Here is a 15,491-nt window from a genome sequence, read left to right on the forward strand (position 1 = left end):
TAAGGAGGGCTTTGTTATGACTGCTATTTTGGACTGTGCTTAATATCAGCACTTATTTATTCCAATGCCTTCTCACCCCTGTTCACCCCTCTCAGCCCCCACCTACCCCTCATGGAAGTGAACATGTAATAGTAAATTGTAATAATGTAACCAAGTTGGTGAACTCTAATTCATAATCAGTGGAACTAAAATGCAAGAACTTACACATTTCTTGAATTTATCAACAGGGTTTTACATTTTAATCTTACTTCTCTAAATCCCTTCCAGGAGTTAAATATTATTGTAAATTATGTTATACTAATTATTTTAATCATAGGGCGTATTTGCCTACAGAACTAGCAATTGACTTAACGTAAATCAGTGTCATGGCTTGTTAAAATTATCTATGTAGACTACAACCACTTTAAGGACGGGGTCAAGCCATTTATCTTCAATCCCCAACTTACCAGCAGTGTCTAGTACAGAGCAGAGCAAGTTGGGGGAAGGGAAGGGATAAAGGTTATGATATAAGATGGGGTAGGAAGAAAAAGGGTGTGTGTGGGTACAGATCTTGCAGACCATGATAGACCTTGGATCTTATTCTAATTGTGATAGTAAGCCACTGGAGGATTCTGAACAGAGGACTGGCATGCTGATTTATATTTTAAAATTAAGCATCAGTTTAGTTGCTGTGCGAATAATTATGAGGGAAGTATGGAAGCAGGGTATATACCAAGGAGAATACCAAGAAAAATGGGTGCTCACGTTCACTGAAAGACAGACACAAAAATGTTCATAGCAACTTTATTCATAATAACCACAAACTGGAAACAACTAAAATTTCCATCAACAGTAGAATGGATTCATAAATTGTGGTATAAGTCATACAATGGTATACTACACAGAAGTAAAAAACGAATTGCTGCTACACGCAACATGGATGACTCACAGACACAATGTTGAACAAGAGTACATATAATTATTACGTTTACATGAAGCTTTAAAACAGACAAAAGTAATCCATGGTGATAAAGGTCAGAATAGCGGTTATTTGTGTGTGTGTGGGGGTCACAGGGCACTGACCGGGGTACGAGAAATGTTCAATATCTTGATTTGGGTGATGGGTTCAAGGGTGTATATAAAAATCCACTGAGGTGTACATGAAATATTTGCATTTTACTGAATGTAATTTCACCTCAATTAAAAAGAAAAAATATTTTCAAAGAAATTTTATAAATAGGGAGATATAACTATATGTGTAGTCGGTAGTTTTGTCTTCCAAGTATTTCGGGTTCTCTTCCAAGGCACGAGGAAGGATTACACTCCTCCTTGAACTCTGGTGTGGCCACGTGATTTCCTTTGGCCAGTGAAAGTGCTTTAAGGGCCGGCCTATAGGTGATTTGTCAGACTTTTTCATTTCCCAAAATGAGCAGCCACACCATACATGATATCTGCTTGGTCAGCCTGAGTCCTAGAATGAGGACCACTTAGAGCAGGGATCAGTGAACATTTTCTGTAAAGGGTCACACAGTAAATATTTTAGACTTTGTAGGCCAGACACTTTCTTCCACAACTACGCGACTCTGCCACTGTAGAGCAAAAGCAGCCAGACAATACATAAACAAACGGGCAAGGCTATTTTCCAATAAAACTTTATTTACAGTAACAGGCAGCAGGACAGATTTTGCCCATGGCCATAGTTCTTCAATTCCTGACTTAGAGCAAAGCCCCTAGCCAAACTACAAGAGAAAAGCTGGGATTTTGGGGTTGTTACTGCACAGCAACCTAGGCCATTCTGATACAGAAACTGGTTCTGTTTTTGAAAAACCTAGCATACTGAACATTGGCTTAGTTGGCAGGCATTCAGGAAATTGCTAGTGGAAGATGGAAGAAATAACTTATGCAGGGGCGATGCATGTTAATGGAGTGATGAAACTGTCCGGAGAGAACCTGGAAGGCAGAGAATCTATACTTTACTGAAGGGGAAAAAAAAAAAAAAAAAAAGACAAGAAAACAAAATATGTTATGGTTGCTGTTGGCCCCATTTGACAAAATAGACAGGAAAGAGATGAACTCAGAAAAGAATTAATCAGTTTGCAAGCAAAAAAGCAAGGGAATAAAGAGAGTTCACAAACTCAAGTACTTACTGGGTGGGAAGAAGCTACTTCTCAATTACAAAGAGATAAAAGCGAGAAATCCTATACGCCAAAGGTTGACTAAAACCCACTTTTGCAGCAAGGATCAGATCACTGGATGACTATCACATCTACTATTAAAACCTCTGAATTAGTTAATGGGCCTCAGATTAAAAGTCCAACTAAGAGTGTAACACTGGTTAATCCCTTAAACTGGAAAAAAATGGCTCAGGGAAAAAGAGACTAAGGGTATGGCTCTCCCACAAAGCCTGAAAGCCCAAGTTACCCAGAAAGTAAGTTCAGAGAGGCATGCGAACAAGAAAGCAAAGAAACGTAGCAAATCTAAGAAGTACATATTGACCAGATGTCACTTTCGGATTACCTTCCTTGGGGAGGTGATGAGGACATTCTGCAGGTAGGAAAGCAAGTGAACTGAATATCTAGTGACCAGAAGGGCTGACTGAGTCATTCTTCTAACATTTTGTTAAATTTACTTACTTTAAAATCCCAGAAGAGCCAGAAATTATCTGTAAAGGAAAAGAGCAAGTAAATAAGATGCCATTTTCTCCTAGGGTTGATGCTTACAGAAGGAAAATGGATATTAACTCTTAAGCAGCATTATCTTTTTCCAATACTGAATGCAACGTTTTAATGACTGAGGTATTGTTTTAGTCCACTAAATAGTTGTCCAATCTTTCTCATCCAGGTTCCTTTGCAAGCCTCCCTTTAGAAATTTAAAAAAAAAAAATTAAGACTTCTACATCAAGGAGGTAAAGACAATATTACATGGTGGATTTATGTGAGTATACTCAGCTTTACTACTTACGTTTACTAGGGCAAACTGCAATCTAAGTTTGTTTCCTCAACAACATTCACATAGTAAATATTTGAGCCACATGCCAAGCACTGAACTAAATTCTAGGAATACAATTCCCTAGTCACAAAGAACTTAGTTTCATTTCTTGATTTGTAATATGTGGATAACAATTACCCAGCAAGCAGGTACAGCAGGACCACTGTGAAGGTCAAAGGAGACTACGAAAGGGCTGCAAAGATCGTAAAGCACTATACAAGTATTTATTCATCCAAACATTTATTGAAATGTCAGGCATTGTGCTAAGCACTAGATACAGCAGTGTGCAGGCATATATATGGTCCCAGCCCTTGTGAAGCTTACAGTCTAGCACTGATCAATAAGAAGGAACAACAAAGTGTGCTAAGTATATGGCTGGTGAAGAACAGGGTATTTAGGGAGTGCACAGTAGGGGCACCTAGTCTAGAGGGTTTTGATGAAGGCTTCCTAGAGGAAGTGGCATATAAACTGAAACTTGAACAGCCATATCCTAAGAGCAGTGGTGAAAGCAGAGGAGTGATATGACCAGATACGTCTTTTGGAAAAATCTGGCTGCACTGTGAAAGGGATCACAACCAGAGAAATGGAGCCTGAGAAGGCCCGTGCTATAATATAGGTAGGTTGATGGCCTTGATCAGGATAGTAGCATTGTAGAATCAAGGAAAGTTTAGGCAACAGGCTTAACAGAAAGGTGTGTGTGAGTGGATGTGATGAAGAGGGAAAAGTCATGGCTAACTGGTTTTGGGGCTTGGGTCAGGGCAACTGAATGGTTGGCAGTGGTGGTGCCATTTACTGAGAGAGGGACCAGGAAAGGAGGAGCAGGTTTGGGGGGCAAGGTCAAGGACATGTTGTGGTGCCTATGAGACAGCAAAGTGGACTTAAGTTAGCAATTAGATATAGGAATCAGGAAAGGTCTAGAAAGGAGCTATGAATTTGGGAGTCATTTGCATAAAGTTGCTAAGTGAAGCCATGAAAGAAAAAAGAGATCAGCTACAGAGATGATGTAGAATAAGACAGCTTAAAACCAAATTTAAAAATCCCAAGGACACAGATGTTTAAGGGAAAGAGGTACCTGCAAAGAAGACTGAGAAAGCATACTTGGAGATGGTATCTCCCTGAAGCCAAACTAAACAAGTATTTAATGAAGGGTGGCCAGTGGGGTAAAGAGGGTAGGAATATTGACAAGGACTTAGTAAGCTTGGTAGAGCAGTCTGAGCAGCAATACGGGAAAGTGGAAACACAGACAAATCTTTTAAGAAAACTAGTAGGAATGGGAGATATGGGGACACAGAGTTTTTTAAAAATAGTACTTATTTTAACTATATTCACTGATACAACAGGACTAGTTAACAACTATTTTATAAAAAGAAATTTTTAAAGACTGCCATGCAGTTACAGAATTACTTAGTACAGAAAACAGTAAAATACACACTTTTTTTTTTTCTGTTTTACAAAGACTAGTTTATGGCAATTCTCTATTGTTCAGGGTGAATTTAAAATTCTTAGCTTATGCCTCCCCCACATTCACTGACTATATAACTAATCTTATTATTACCTTAAGCAAAATATATAGTGGAACTTCACAAAATGTACAAGAGTTCAATATTTAAGGAACTGGGGTTAGAAAGCAGAAGCAGCTTTCAGGTCTTCCAATTATCCTTTCAATAAAGCACCTGCATGAAAGAGAATACGCCAAACTATTGGGAAACTACCGGTAGATTTTTGTTGTTGTTGTTTGGTTTTTCACTATGTTGTTTTTCCAGATATTTAAGTTTACTTCCTGTTAACCCAAATCTTAACTTGACCCTTCTTGCTAAGTATCTTAGTAATACATTACACGTTCTTTTCTGCCCTAAACCAATTATGTATAATAGAACAGAGCCCTTTAATCTGGTTCAATACAAATTACTGAGTTATAAATGCTATTGTGAGCTACCAGAACCTAGCAAGGCCTTGACTGCATCTTACCAGCCAAACTTGGAATGTTGGAATTAGTGTCCCTTATCAAGTGTTATCAGTCTTCCCAACTTGCCCTTCTAATTCTGCTTCTACCGGTAATTTGCCCTGTCCCTCAAAATATAAGAGAATCTACACAGGGGGTCTACTGGCACTCTGGGAGGAATAAGTCTTTATTGTGCTGTGCTGTCCTATGCACTGTGGGGGATGGGGTGTCGTTCATGCTGACATGCCAGCAGAACTTCCCTCAATAAGTGTGACAATTAAAAGAGTCCCCTTTATGTCTCCCAACATCCTCTGGAAAGAGGGCATACCGTCTCTGGTTGAGAACCACTGGCAGAATTTTGGTTCCTGGGCTCTTTATGGCATCTATTTTGATAGCTCAGCCTTCGGTTCCTTCTAAATTCTTGTTTGTATTCTGCTTCCTTGAATTTGCTGAATTAGTGGCCACAGAAAAATGCATTACAATAGTTAAGACAGGACTTGAACACAAGTTTTCAAATTGTACTTGAGAGGATCTCTAAGTTGGGTCCTCTTCTTAAATCATTTCACATATTTGGCTTTACTGTAAGATTTCCTTTTCATGGTTAACATAAGTTTGAAAATTACTGTTTTAGCACAAAGCAGATGTCTCACTTAGAAATACGGAAGTGCTACAATCTGTAAATAAAGCTGCTTCTTGAGAGTTAAATATTTCCACTTGTGCACTGTCTTAAATACACAATGTGTGGGATAGTGTCAAATTTATAATAAATCCATTTCCAGCAACAAACAACATTTGATATTATATCACTTTAAAATAAAGGGTTTCCTCTAAGCAGGATTTCTTTATAAAGCTGCAACACTCATGCAGATAGGACAAATTAGCTAAAATATCTCACACCTCCTGATCCTGGGATGCAAACATCTTTTTTTCCTCATCCTTTTTTGACAGGGCCAAACTGTCTAGAGTAGAAAAAAGAATTACTAGCGGGCAACCCCTAAAAGTCTATACTTACCGTAGTCCTTTAGTAGGCAAGCTCATAAAACAGCACCCAATTGTGAAAAATTCAGGGGAAACCTCCAAAAATCGGTTAGTCTGATCTCCAGACTGCAGGAAGCCTCCTAAACTAGCAATTAAAAAAAAATTCTTGCTCCTCTGACTAAAATTTTACGTGCTTATTTTCTGTATTAGTAATATCATTATCGCTAGGGCGGGTGGGAGGGAGGTGAGAGGGAGGAAATATGTCAATATTTACTTCAGACTCAGAAATATGTCTAAAAAAATAGTCTCAAACATTCTGACAGTTTGACAAAATACCTCCACTGTACGTATGTTCCTCCTTTTCAGAAACTTCTGCACTTGCTATGCGAGTTTCTGCAAATTGGCTCAAACATATATTTAAGCAGTTGATAATTTCAGACTATATGCATCAGAATTTTAACACTTTGTTAAAATAAGAGCTAAAGTTTCTTCGAAACACCTTAAAAACAGACTTCTAATTCAACTCACATTATTAGTACTAAATGTCTTTAAAAACAGTTGTATCATAAAAGCAAAAGATAATGACTTTGCCATCAAATTAAGTTTTAAAAAAAGGTGTCTGCATGTTTCAGTCCCATGCTGCCTCTTGATATGGAAAAAAAAATATGTCTGAAGAATCTGAATTGTGATCAATTTGGATGAATAATGTGGTGCTTTCCCACAATCCAAATTAGTAAACTTGAAAATCAAACAGATGTTTGCTTTCAGAATTGGATTCTTGTTGAGTGTTTCAATGTTGTACTACAAAAGTTTATGGATTTGATTCATTTCTTCGTCTCACAAGATCATCCCAATGCGGCTCTATTTCAGTGGTGGCAATCCGAAACAGGGCATGGAGGTGTTCGTCTGTCAATGGCTGGCTTAAAGTGTGTTGGTTCCGAGTCAAATATGAAAAAGCCTTTTCACAGATTTTGCTACTATCAAACAAGGATGCCACCTTACAGGCAACCCCTTTGATAATCGGGTAAGATTCAGCAGACAATCCGGCATAGAACTGCCCTAAGTCTTTGGTTCTGTATTCGTTCCAAAGGTTAGTATTTGCCTGAAGTTTTGTTAGCTCCACCCTTACTGAAATAGGTGCATATTCAGGTTTAAAGCTAAATGGATTTGCAAAAAGTTCTAAGTCCTTTTTAATAAACTTGAGGTCCTTGAAATGTCTCTCAAACTCTTTTTGTAGGCGACAGATCACCACTCGATACCTATCAGGATCGAGTATTTTTTCGTCTTCTTGAAGATGCCCTTTAAGCTCATCAACAACTTGGCTCAAGGCGGCAAAGTGTGTTAGATTTTTTTCCTCAATATGTCTCTGAAGTAAATTCAGCTTCACTTCAAACGCACAAATATGGTCAAAGGCAGCAGCAGCAAAGACTTTACTCACTCTCAATAGTTCGCTGAGTTCTCGAAGGTGGTCCATAATATCCACCAAGAAGCCAAAGTCACAAAGCCATTCGTGGTCTGTGAAATGGACCGTTGTTGCCCCTATCGAAACCAAGAATGTTTTTATCTCTTTTCTTAAGGAAAATATTAGTTTTAAAGTCTTCCCTTTTCTAAGCCAATTGTTCAGACAGCGTCCATTAACCCTTTCACCGTGCTCTGATTCAGATTCAGTTAGTAAAGCCTGAAATTCCGGCCGCCTAACGCCTCTGGTCTTAATTAAAACTATCCATTCAGATATGGCATTTACGATTTGATTAACATCTACATCGTAGGAGCTCAACAGTTCCAAGTGAAGAAATCCTGAATAATGGATCACATTCCAACAGTTGGGGCTTACAGCCTTTTCTCTCATGTATGACACCAGTCCTGAGTTCTCACCAATCATCCTCAGAGTGTGGGTCGTGGTCAGTCCAACCATCCGCTGCAGGCTAAGCCCTGCCGTCTGTAGGGCCTCAAGGATTGCCGCCATGAGGGCACCAACACTGAAGTGATGAGTCAGGTTGATTATGGTCAGAAGCTCTTCTTGCACCTCCAAATCGTGGCCTACGCCGCGGACAAAGACCAGGAGGTAGTTCTCATAGGCCACAAAAGCCTGGTCATCCAAGGCAAGGGAATAGGCTTTAAAGTCCTTGGCTCGGTTAAAAAGCTGACTGCGTAGATTTTGGTTAATGTCCAGGACCCTCTGCCGCGTGATCTCCGGAGATAAATCAATGCCATCCAGAACGCTTACGTGATCGGGCAGCACATCTCTCAGCATCACCTCCATGCACCGGTGCACAAAGTCCCCCTCGCCCCAGCCGCAACCCTTCAAGGCCAAGAGGCGGGCGAGCCCGAGACCTGCACGAGCAGCTCTCTCCTCCGGAGTGAGCGGGGCGGCCTCGGGCAAGTCGCCCTGACGCAGACGCTCCACCAGGGCCGCGCGCTCGCCCTCCGCCACATACCGCTCGTAATAGTCGTGCTCGGCCTCGTAGTGGTGCCTGACGTCGGGTTCGCCGGTGGCTACGACCAGGCGGCGACACACCAGGCATAGGGCGCCCTCGCCCTCCGGAGCCTCCACCACTAGGTACCGCTGTGTCCACTCGGCCCGGAACCCCCGAGACTCGTCGATTTCCATTTTGCTCCTCTTGGGCGTCATCCACATTTCACGGGAGGCCACAGGAGCTGGGCAGACCTCCGGAAGGCCGCAAGGAGAGGGGAGGAGCAGGAGCGAGCCGCAAGCGCCTCCTCCACTCTGCGCCAGATCACCCCAGCTGGGGACACCAACCTGCGGCTCCGACACCTCTGTTCCTATTGGCTGGAGATTTCGTATTCCTCTGCCCCAAACATGAGCCAATAGGAAGAGTGGACAGCGGTTTTTAGTGCGCAGGCGCACATCCTTCTAGCTGCAAAGTGGACTGAAGGCGCTTTAGGGCGGGACTAAGAGAACCGGAACTCACGTATTTGACTGGCATTCACGCTGCCCAATCAATAGCTCACTGTCCCGGAAGCGGCGCTGCCGCTAGAGGGTGGGGCAGGACGGCGTCAGCAGAGTTGATGGAAAGATGTGGGCATGAAGCTCTAAGGGGATTGGCTGAAGGCACTTGGAGTTAGCTTCTCTCCGTGACTCGGGCTCCTCTGGCGCCAAAATGTCGCTGGTAGCGGGGGTTATCCGGCGGCTGGACGAGACAGTGGTGAACCGCATCGCGGCAGGGGAAGTTATCCAGCGCCCGGCTAATGCCATCAAGGAGATGATAGAGAACTGGTACGAAGGGAGTCAAGGCTTCCTTAGAGGCTACGACTTAACGGGCCGATGCTCAGGATAGGGCGGACACGCCTCCCTGCCCGGAGCCAAGGCGTGTGCGGCGCAGGGCCGCGGCGGCGGAGGCCGGGGGTCTTGCCTTCGCCCCTCACGGGTCCTCGAGCGTCCTCGCGAGACTTTAGAGTTGTTGCGGGGCAAGGAGAGGGTTACACAATATTTTCATGTTGTCATTAAGAGAAGTCCTTTAAAAATTATATATGCGGAAGGTGCAAATTTTTAAATGTATAAAAATTTTATAATTTAAAAGGAAAAAAACTTCCTTCATCCTTCAGAGGTTACTATGTGTTATCAGTTTCTTGCTTATTCCGGAAGTCATCCATCTACATTCAGAAGTACGATTCATTTTGAGTTTTATTCTAAATAAATTGCTGAGATTTTAGGAGAGTTCGATGGACTTGGGGTTTAACTTGTGATTTCCCTATTGCCAAGTGATTGACCCGACTTAGGATTTTCCTGCCCTTTACTTTTTGCGGGGTCACTTTGAAGATACCTGATTTTATGGATTCTGAAGTTTAGAACTGTCACACAAACCTTGTGGAAGGAGATTAAAAACGTGGAAAGAAAGTTGGGTGTAAACTGTAAACTTTAAAAAGGACAGAGGCTCATAGTGTACCTAAACGTTATGTCAGATCCTTTGTGTTAAAATGCATTGATGTTAATAAAATCTATACGTTAAAAGGAAAAAAATGTCCCAGCGAAGATTGGTAGGTTTGTAAAGGGATTGTTGTGAAAACACAAACAACCATCGTGGGTAATGGGACTGAAAGAACAGTGGGTCTGAAAGGACCACTGAGAGAAAGGAAGAGAATTAGAAGGTAGACAAAAGAAGGAGCAGGGAGACTGGGGATGGTTTCTCCTTTTGACTTTAAATTCACAAAGGCTGGCTTTTGTTTCTGCAGTGTTAGAATTAACTGACAGAACGATTTAGGCCTGTTACTGTACTGTGCCAGAAGACTACAGCAACACTACACATATTAGATCAGTGGATTAGAATTCTCTAAGCAGAGATTTTGTATGGAGTCCAGTTATGCTCTTTTTAATACGTAAGTCAAGACGGCTAAGTACAACTTCAATTCAGGGGCTCCTGAGAAAGATCTTTAATATTTAAGTAACTTAATATCTTATTTCTGAATAAAGAATTTTCTGTGTGAGGAGGAAACTTTTCTTTCTCATGCAGCCTCAGTCTGGATTTATTTTCTGTAGCTCTGTAGGTGCTCTATGCTTGTAGGTTACTCTTTGAAGGAATAAAAAGATGTATTGACTTCTTAAAGAGCTTTCTGCACTGCCACTTTTTCTTTCCCCCAACATAAATATATTTGCATAAAGAAAATAGTAGAGAAAAACATTTAGAATTTTTTTTAATGACATTTTATAAGGGTCATTTAGGAGCGTGAGGCTGAATAAAGTTTGAGTAACAGATGGTAGAATTAGTTGAAAAGTAGGTAAGAAAGAGGCATGTACTAAAAGGTCCCACTTCTAACTTCCCTTTCTTTTTTTCCTAGAGGAACAGAAAAGTTGCCGAATGTCCAATTGGAAATGATGGTTCCCCACTCCGTCCCTCTCTTCCTTCCCTCTCTCTCACACAGCATGTAAACTGATAACAATGTAGTCACAGAGCCTGTGAGACAAAGGAAAACACACTGAGTCTTATATTTGTCTGGAATTTGTTCTTATCCCCTGACTCGTATTAAAATATGTGCATTAGAGTAGTTGCAGACTAATAAATTATTATTTTTTTGTTTGATTTGCCAGTTTAGATGCAAAATCCACAAGTATTCAAGTGGTTATTAAAGAGGGAGGCCTGAAGTTGATTCAGATCCAAGACAATGGCACCGGGATCAGGGTAAGGAAAACCTCAGAGCGGCAGGATGTTTGTGTCCTTCGTGTGCTACATCTGCAGGAAGTGGTGGGACTTCTCCCTGTTCTGGAAACTTTAGGCTTTTATGGATGGGATTGTTTGAAAAATAAATATTTATTGAGTACCTACTCCATGCTGGGTACTGTTCAGGAGAATAAGGAGGTCAAGGAGCGAGTCATGAAACTTTAAAGGTTGAGTGTCCTGAGCAAAGAGAACAATACACACAAAAACCACGAAATGGAAGCTTGCATGACACGCTTAAGGACTAGCAAGGGGGTTGGTATGTCTAGAACGGGTGGTGGAGGGAGTGGAAGCCTAAAAGGAAATGAGGTCTGAAGGATAACCAGGCTGAGCATGTAGGACCTTGTAGGATGTTGTAAAATATTTGGCTTTTACTCTGGATGAGGTGGGATACTCTTTAGAGGGTTTTAAGCAAAGAGGTGACATGCTTTGGCAAGTTTTATAAGAACTCTTTTGTCTGCAATGCAGAAAATAGACTGTAGCAGGACAGGATAGAAGGACCGGACAGGACCGGTTTGGTTGTGACAGAGATGTAAGAAGCAGTGAGATTCTGGGTTGATGATGAAGACCAAAGCTCTCAGAATTTGCTTGTACAGGGAGTAAGAAGAAGAGGAGTCAAGAATGACTTCAAGGTTTTGGCCTGTGCAAATAGAAAAAAAAGAGTTGCCATTTACTCTTGAGAAGGCTATGGAACAAGCAGGTTTGGGGGAAGATCAGAAATTCATTTTGGGGTATGTTGAACTTAAGATGCCTGTTAGTTGGATACATGTATGAGTCTGGAGATAAAAATTTGGTGTATTCCATTTTGATGGTATTAAAAGCCATGAGACTCATAAAGAGAAGCTCAGCATGACTGGTAACTAGGGAACTACAAATAAACATTGCAGTGAGATACCACTTGACATTCACTAGGATGGCTGTTATAATTAATTAAGTAATTAATAAAAACCAAATATTTCAACTACAATAAAAATTAAAAATATTGACAAGGATGTTGAGAAATTGGAACTCTTGTATGTTGCTGGTGGGAATATAAAATAGTACAGCCATTGTGGAAAATGGTATGGTGGTTCCTTAAAACAAACAATTGCCGTATGACCCAGCAATTCCACTTCTGGGTATATACCCAAAAGAGTTGAAAGCAGGGCCTTGAAGAGATTTGCACACTCATGTTCATAGCAACATATTCATGATAACCAAAAGGTGGAGGCAACCCAAGTATCAACAGATGAATGGATAAACAAAATGTGATAGATACAATGAAATGTTATTCATCCTTACAAAGGAGTGAGATTTTGACAAGTGCTACTACGTGGATGAACCTTGAAGACAGTATGCTAAGTGAAATTAGCCAGTCACAAAAGGACAAATACTGTATGATTCCACTTGTATGAGGTACCTAGGGTAGCTAAATGCATAGAATCAGAAAGTAGAATGGTGGTTTCCAGGGGGTTGGGGGCCTGCACCACATGGCCTGCGGGATCATCTTAGTTCCCCGACCAGGGATTGAACCCTTGCCCCCTGCAATGGAATCATGAAACCCTAACCACTGGACCACCAGGGAAGTCCTGAGAGCTTTTGTTTAATGGGTACAGTTTGTTTGTGGAGATGAAAGAGTTCTGGACATGGATGTTGGTGATGGTTGCACAGCAATGTGAATGTACTTCATGCCACAGAACTGTACACTTAAAGAGGGTTAAAATGGTAAATTTTGTCATGTATATTTTACTACAATTAAATGTACCTATAGATTTTTAATAAAGAAGTTTTCTAATACAGTAATGATTTTTGTAAAATCTGTGAGCCTGGGTGATATCATCAAGACAGCGAGTGTAGACAGAGCAGAGGTCCAGGGATGGAACTGTGAATTATCCACTCTCAGGGGAGATGAGACAGAAGCAGCAAATGAGGCTGAGGAATGAGGCGAGAGAGGAAGAAGGAGCAGCAGGACCGAGTGGAGTTCTGGATGTCCAGAGAGGAGGCTCCTGCTGATTTAGAACTCTTCTCCCAAGAGGAATGTCTTCCTGGATTCAATCAAGAAGAGGGAAATTAAAAAAGATTTGGAAAAATGAGTAACATAATTATTCACTGATTTTTTTGCACCTTCTAGAAAGAAGATCTGGAGATTGTGTGTGAGAGGTTCACCACAAGTAAACTGCAGTCCTTTGAGGATTTAGCTCATATTTCTACCTATGGCTTTCGGGGTGAGGTAAGCTGAGGATTGAAGAAATGTGTAAAACATCCTCCTGTGATGATATTTCTGCCATTTGTCAGCATATGTTTCTCAGCAGGTCAATAAGACATGATACTTTTTACTTGTTAAATATATGCAAATCTAAACAAACTTAGATTCAGTTTTCCAAAACTGAGAATTGTTCACAAATACTTTTTAAAAATAATTAATTATTTTATTTTATTTAATTATTTTTTTAACATCTTTATTTCATCTTACAATGGTGTGTTAATTTCTGCTTTATAACAAAGTGAATCAGCTATACATATACATTTATCCCCATATGTTGTCCCTCTTGCATCTCCCTCCCTCCCACCCTCCCTATCCATAAATACTTAATACACCATAAACTGTATCTACAGAGACCCCCCAGGTCTCTTGATGGAAGAAGATAGCACTATCTACCAAGGTTTCTTGTCCAAAATCAAATGTGAATCTTACCAATACTTAGATCCAAGTACCCATATACAGAAAAATACAAGGAGCAAGGGAGCATGGTAAATGGTACTGAGACTGGAAATCACATGATAAAAGACTTGTTTCCTGTAAAGTAAACTGTATGGGGGAAAAAAGGTAAAGAAAGGAGGAAGAAGCATAGATTAGAAGGGATTTAAGAGGCATGTGAACCAGCTCCAATGTATTGATCTTACTTGGATCCTGATTTGCACAAACTAAAATCTTTTTGAGACAGATATTTGAACACAGATTGGTTATTTGATGGTATTAAGGAGAAATTACTGTTAATTTTCTTAGTATAAAAATAGTTTCATCGGTTTTTTTTTTTGAGTCCTTTTAAGTTATATTCTGAAATAGCTGTGAATGAAATTATATGATGTATCATAGGGATATATTAAATAGAAAATGGATAAAAGTAGTATCATATTTTTATGACAATACTCTGGATATAAAGATATTATTCAATATATGTAGGGCAACATAAATTGTAATGGCTACATACTGTTCTTTTTTTATAAACTTATTTATTTTTGGCTGCATTGGGTCTTTGTTGCGGCGAGTGGGGGCTGCTCTTCGTTGCAGTGCGCAGGCTTCTCATTGCAGTGGCTTCTCGTTGTGGAGCATGGGCTGTAGACGCATGGGCTTCAGTAGTTGTGGCACGTGGGCTCAGTAGTTGTGGCTCACAGGCTCTAGAGCACAGGCTCAGTAGTTGTGGTGCACGGGCTTAGTTGCTCCACGGCATGTGGAATCTTCCTGGACCAGGGATCGAACCCGTGTCCCCTGCATTGGCAGGCGGATTCTTAACCACTGCGCCACCAGGGAAGTCCCTGTTCTATTACTTGTACATACTGCAGTCTATTTATATAATTTCCTGTTGAACATTTATGCTCTTTGCCATTTTTTTCGTGTTTAATGCTCTGGTGAATATTCATGTACATACAATGTGTTTTGTTCAGTTATTTCCTTAGGATAAATTTATAGAAATAACATTCGTGAGTAAAAATATGTATCCTTTTCAAGTAGTTTGTATTAGTTTCTTATTGCTGCCCCCCAAAATGACCACAACCTTCGTGGTTTAAAGCAACACAAATTTGTAATCTTACAGTTCTGGAGGTTAGGAGAAATAGGTGTCACTGGGTCTCACTGTGCTAAAATCCGGGTGTTGGCAGGGCTGTATTCCTTTCCGCAGGTTCTGAGGTACCAGAGAAACTGTTTGGAGTAGTTATTTGGGGGAAATGAGAGCCAGGGTCGGGGAGGGGAATGGGGCCAATTACTTTTCGTTTTAGGCCTTTCTGTAGTTTTTGGATTTTTTATCATGTGAATGTAGTTTACTTTTATTTGACTTACCTGTTTATTTTATTCTCTTTTATTTTTTGGCCTCTCTGAGCGCCTTGCGGGATCTTAGTTCCCCAACCGGGATCAAACCTGGGCCCGGCAGTGAAAGCGTCTGAGTCCTAACCACTGGACCACCAGGGAATTCCCTATTTGATTTTTTTAAATTAAAAGGCAGCTGTGACCCAGTCACTGCAATTTAGATCAAATCCGGGTAGTCTCAAGCACCCTCTGGCTCACAGTGAGCCCCAGGTTGTTCCAGGTAGGGGCAACATCAGACTGTGTACCCTGAGGCCCCCCTGACTTTAAGTAGGCCTCAGGTCAACCCTAGCAAAGCAGTTTCATTCTGGCTTTGCAACTTCCTGAGTCAGTTCCTAAGCGCATGGCCTCCTGGAGCCTTAGCCCAGCT

At 40.9% G+C, this 15,491-nt stretch overlaps 2 protein-coding genes across 5 annotated transcripts in view; one reads left to right on the plus strand and one right to left on the minus strand.

The window, feature by feature from the left end:
• Positions 1 to 767: 767 nt before the first annotated feature.
• On the minus strand, positions 768 to 8,594 carry EPM2AIP1 (EPM2A interacting protein 1). Of its 4 annotated transcripts, XM_082848461.1 has the most exons (3): positions 5,922 to 8,594; positions 2,613 to 2,641; positions 768 to 1,929 (listed from the first exon to the last, which is right to left on the minus strand). In XM_082848461.1, exon 1 carries the CDS (start codon positions 8,523 to 8,525, stop codon positions 6,699 to 6,701), a length of 1,827 nt encoding a protein of 608 aa, XP_082704587.1. In that variant the 5' UTR covers positions 8,526 to 8,594; the 3' UTR covers positions 768 to 1,929; positions 2,613 to 2,641; positions 5,922 to 6,698. The 4 variants fall into 4 exon arrangements, with proteins under 4 accessions (XP_082704587.1, XP_082704586.1, XP_082704584.1 ...); XM_082848460.1 differs by having other exon boundaries at positions 768 to 2,641; XM_082848458.1 differs by having other exon boundaries at positions 768 to 2,641; positions 5,238 to 8,594.
• A 333-nt stretch (positions 8,595 to 8,927) lies between these two features.
• Positions 8,928 to 15,491, plus strand: part of MLH1 (mutL homolog 1) — a 51,557-nt gene continuing 44,993 nt past the window's right edge. Inside the window, exons 1-3 of the mRNA XM_082848473.1 lie at positions 8,928 to 9,125; positions 10,935 to 11,025; positions 13,172 to 13,270. Coding sequence (XP_082704599.1) covers positions 9,010 to 9,125; positions 10,935 to 11,025; positions 13,172 to 13,270 — 306 coding nt within the window. The 5' untranslated portion in view covers positions 8,928 to 9,009. The remainder of the gene's footprint in view (positions 9,126 to 10,934; positions 11,026 to 13,171; positions 13,271 to 15,491) is intronic.

The sequence above is a fragment of the Leucopleurus acutus genome (assembly GCF_964270905.1).
Source record: "Leucopleurus acutus genome assembly, chromosome: 10".
In the NCBI taxonomy this organism is placed as follows: domain Eukaryota; kingdom Metazoa; phylum Chordata; class Mammalia; order Artiodactyla; family Delphinidae; genus Leucopleurus; species Leucopleurus acutus.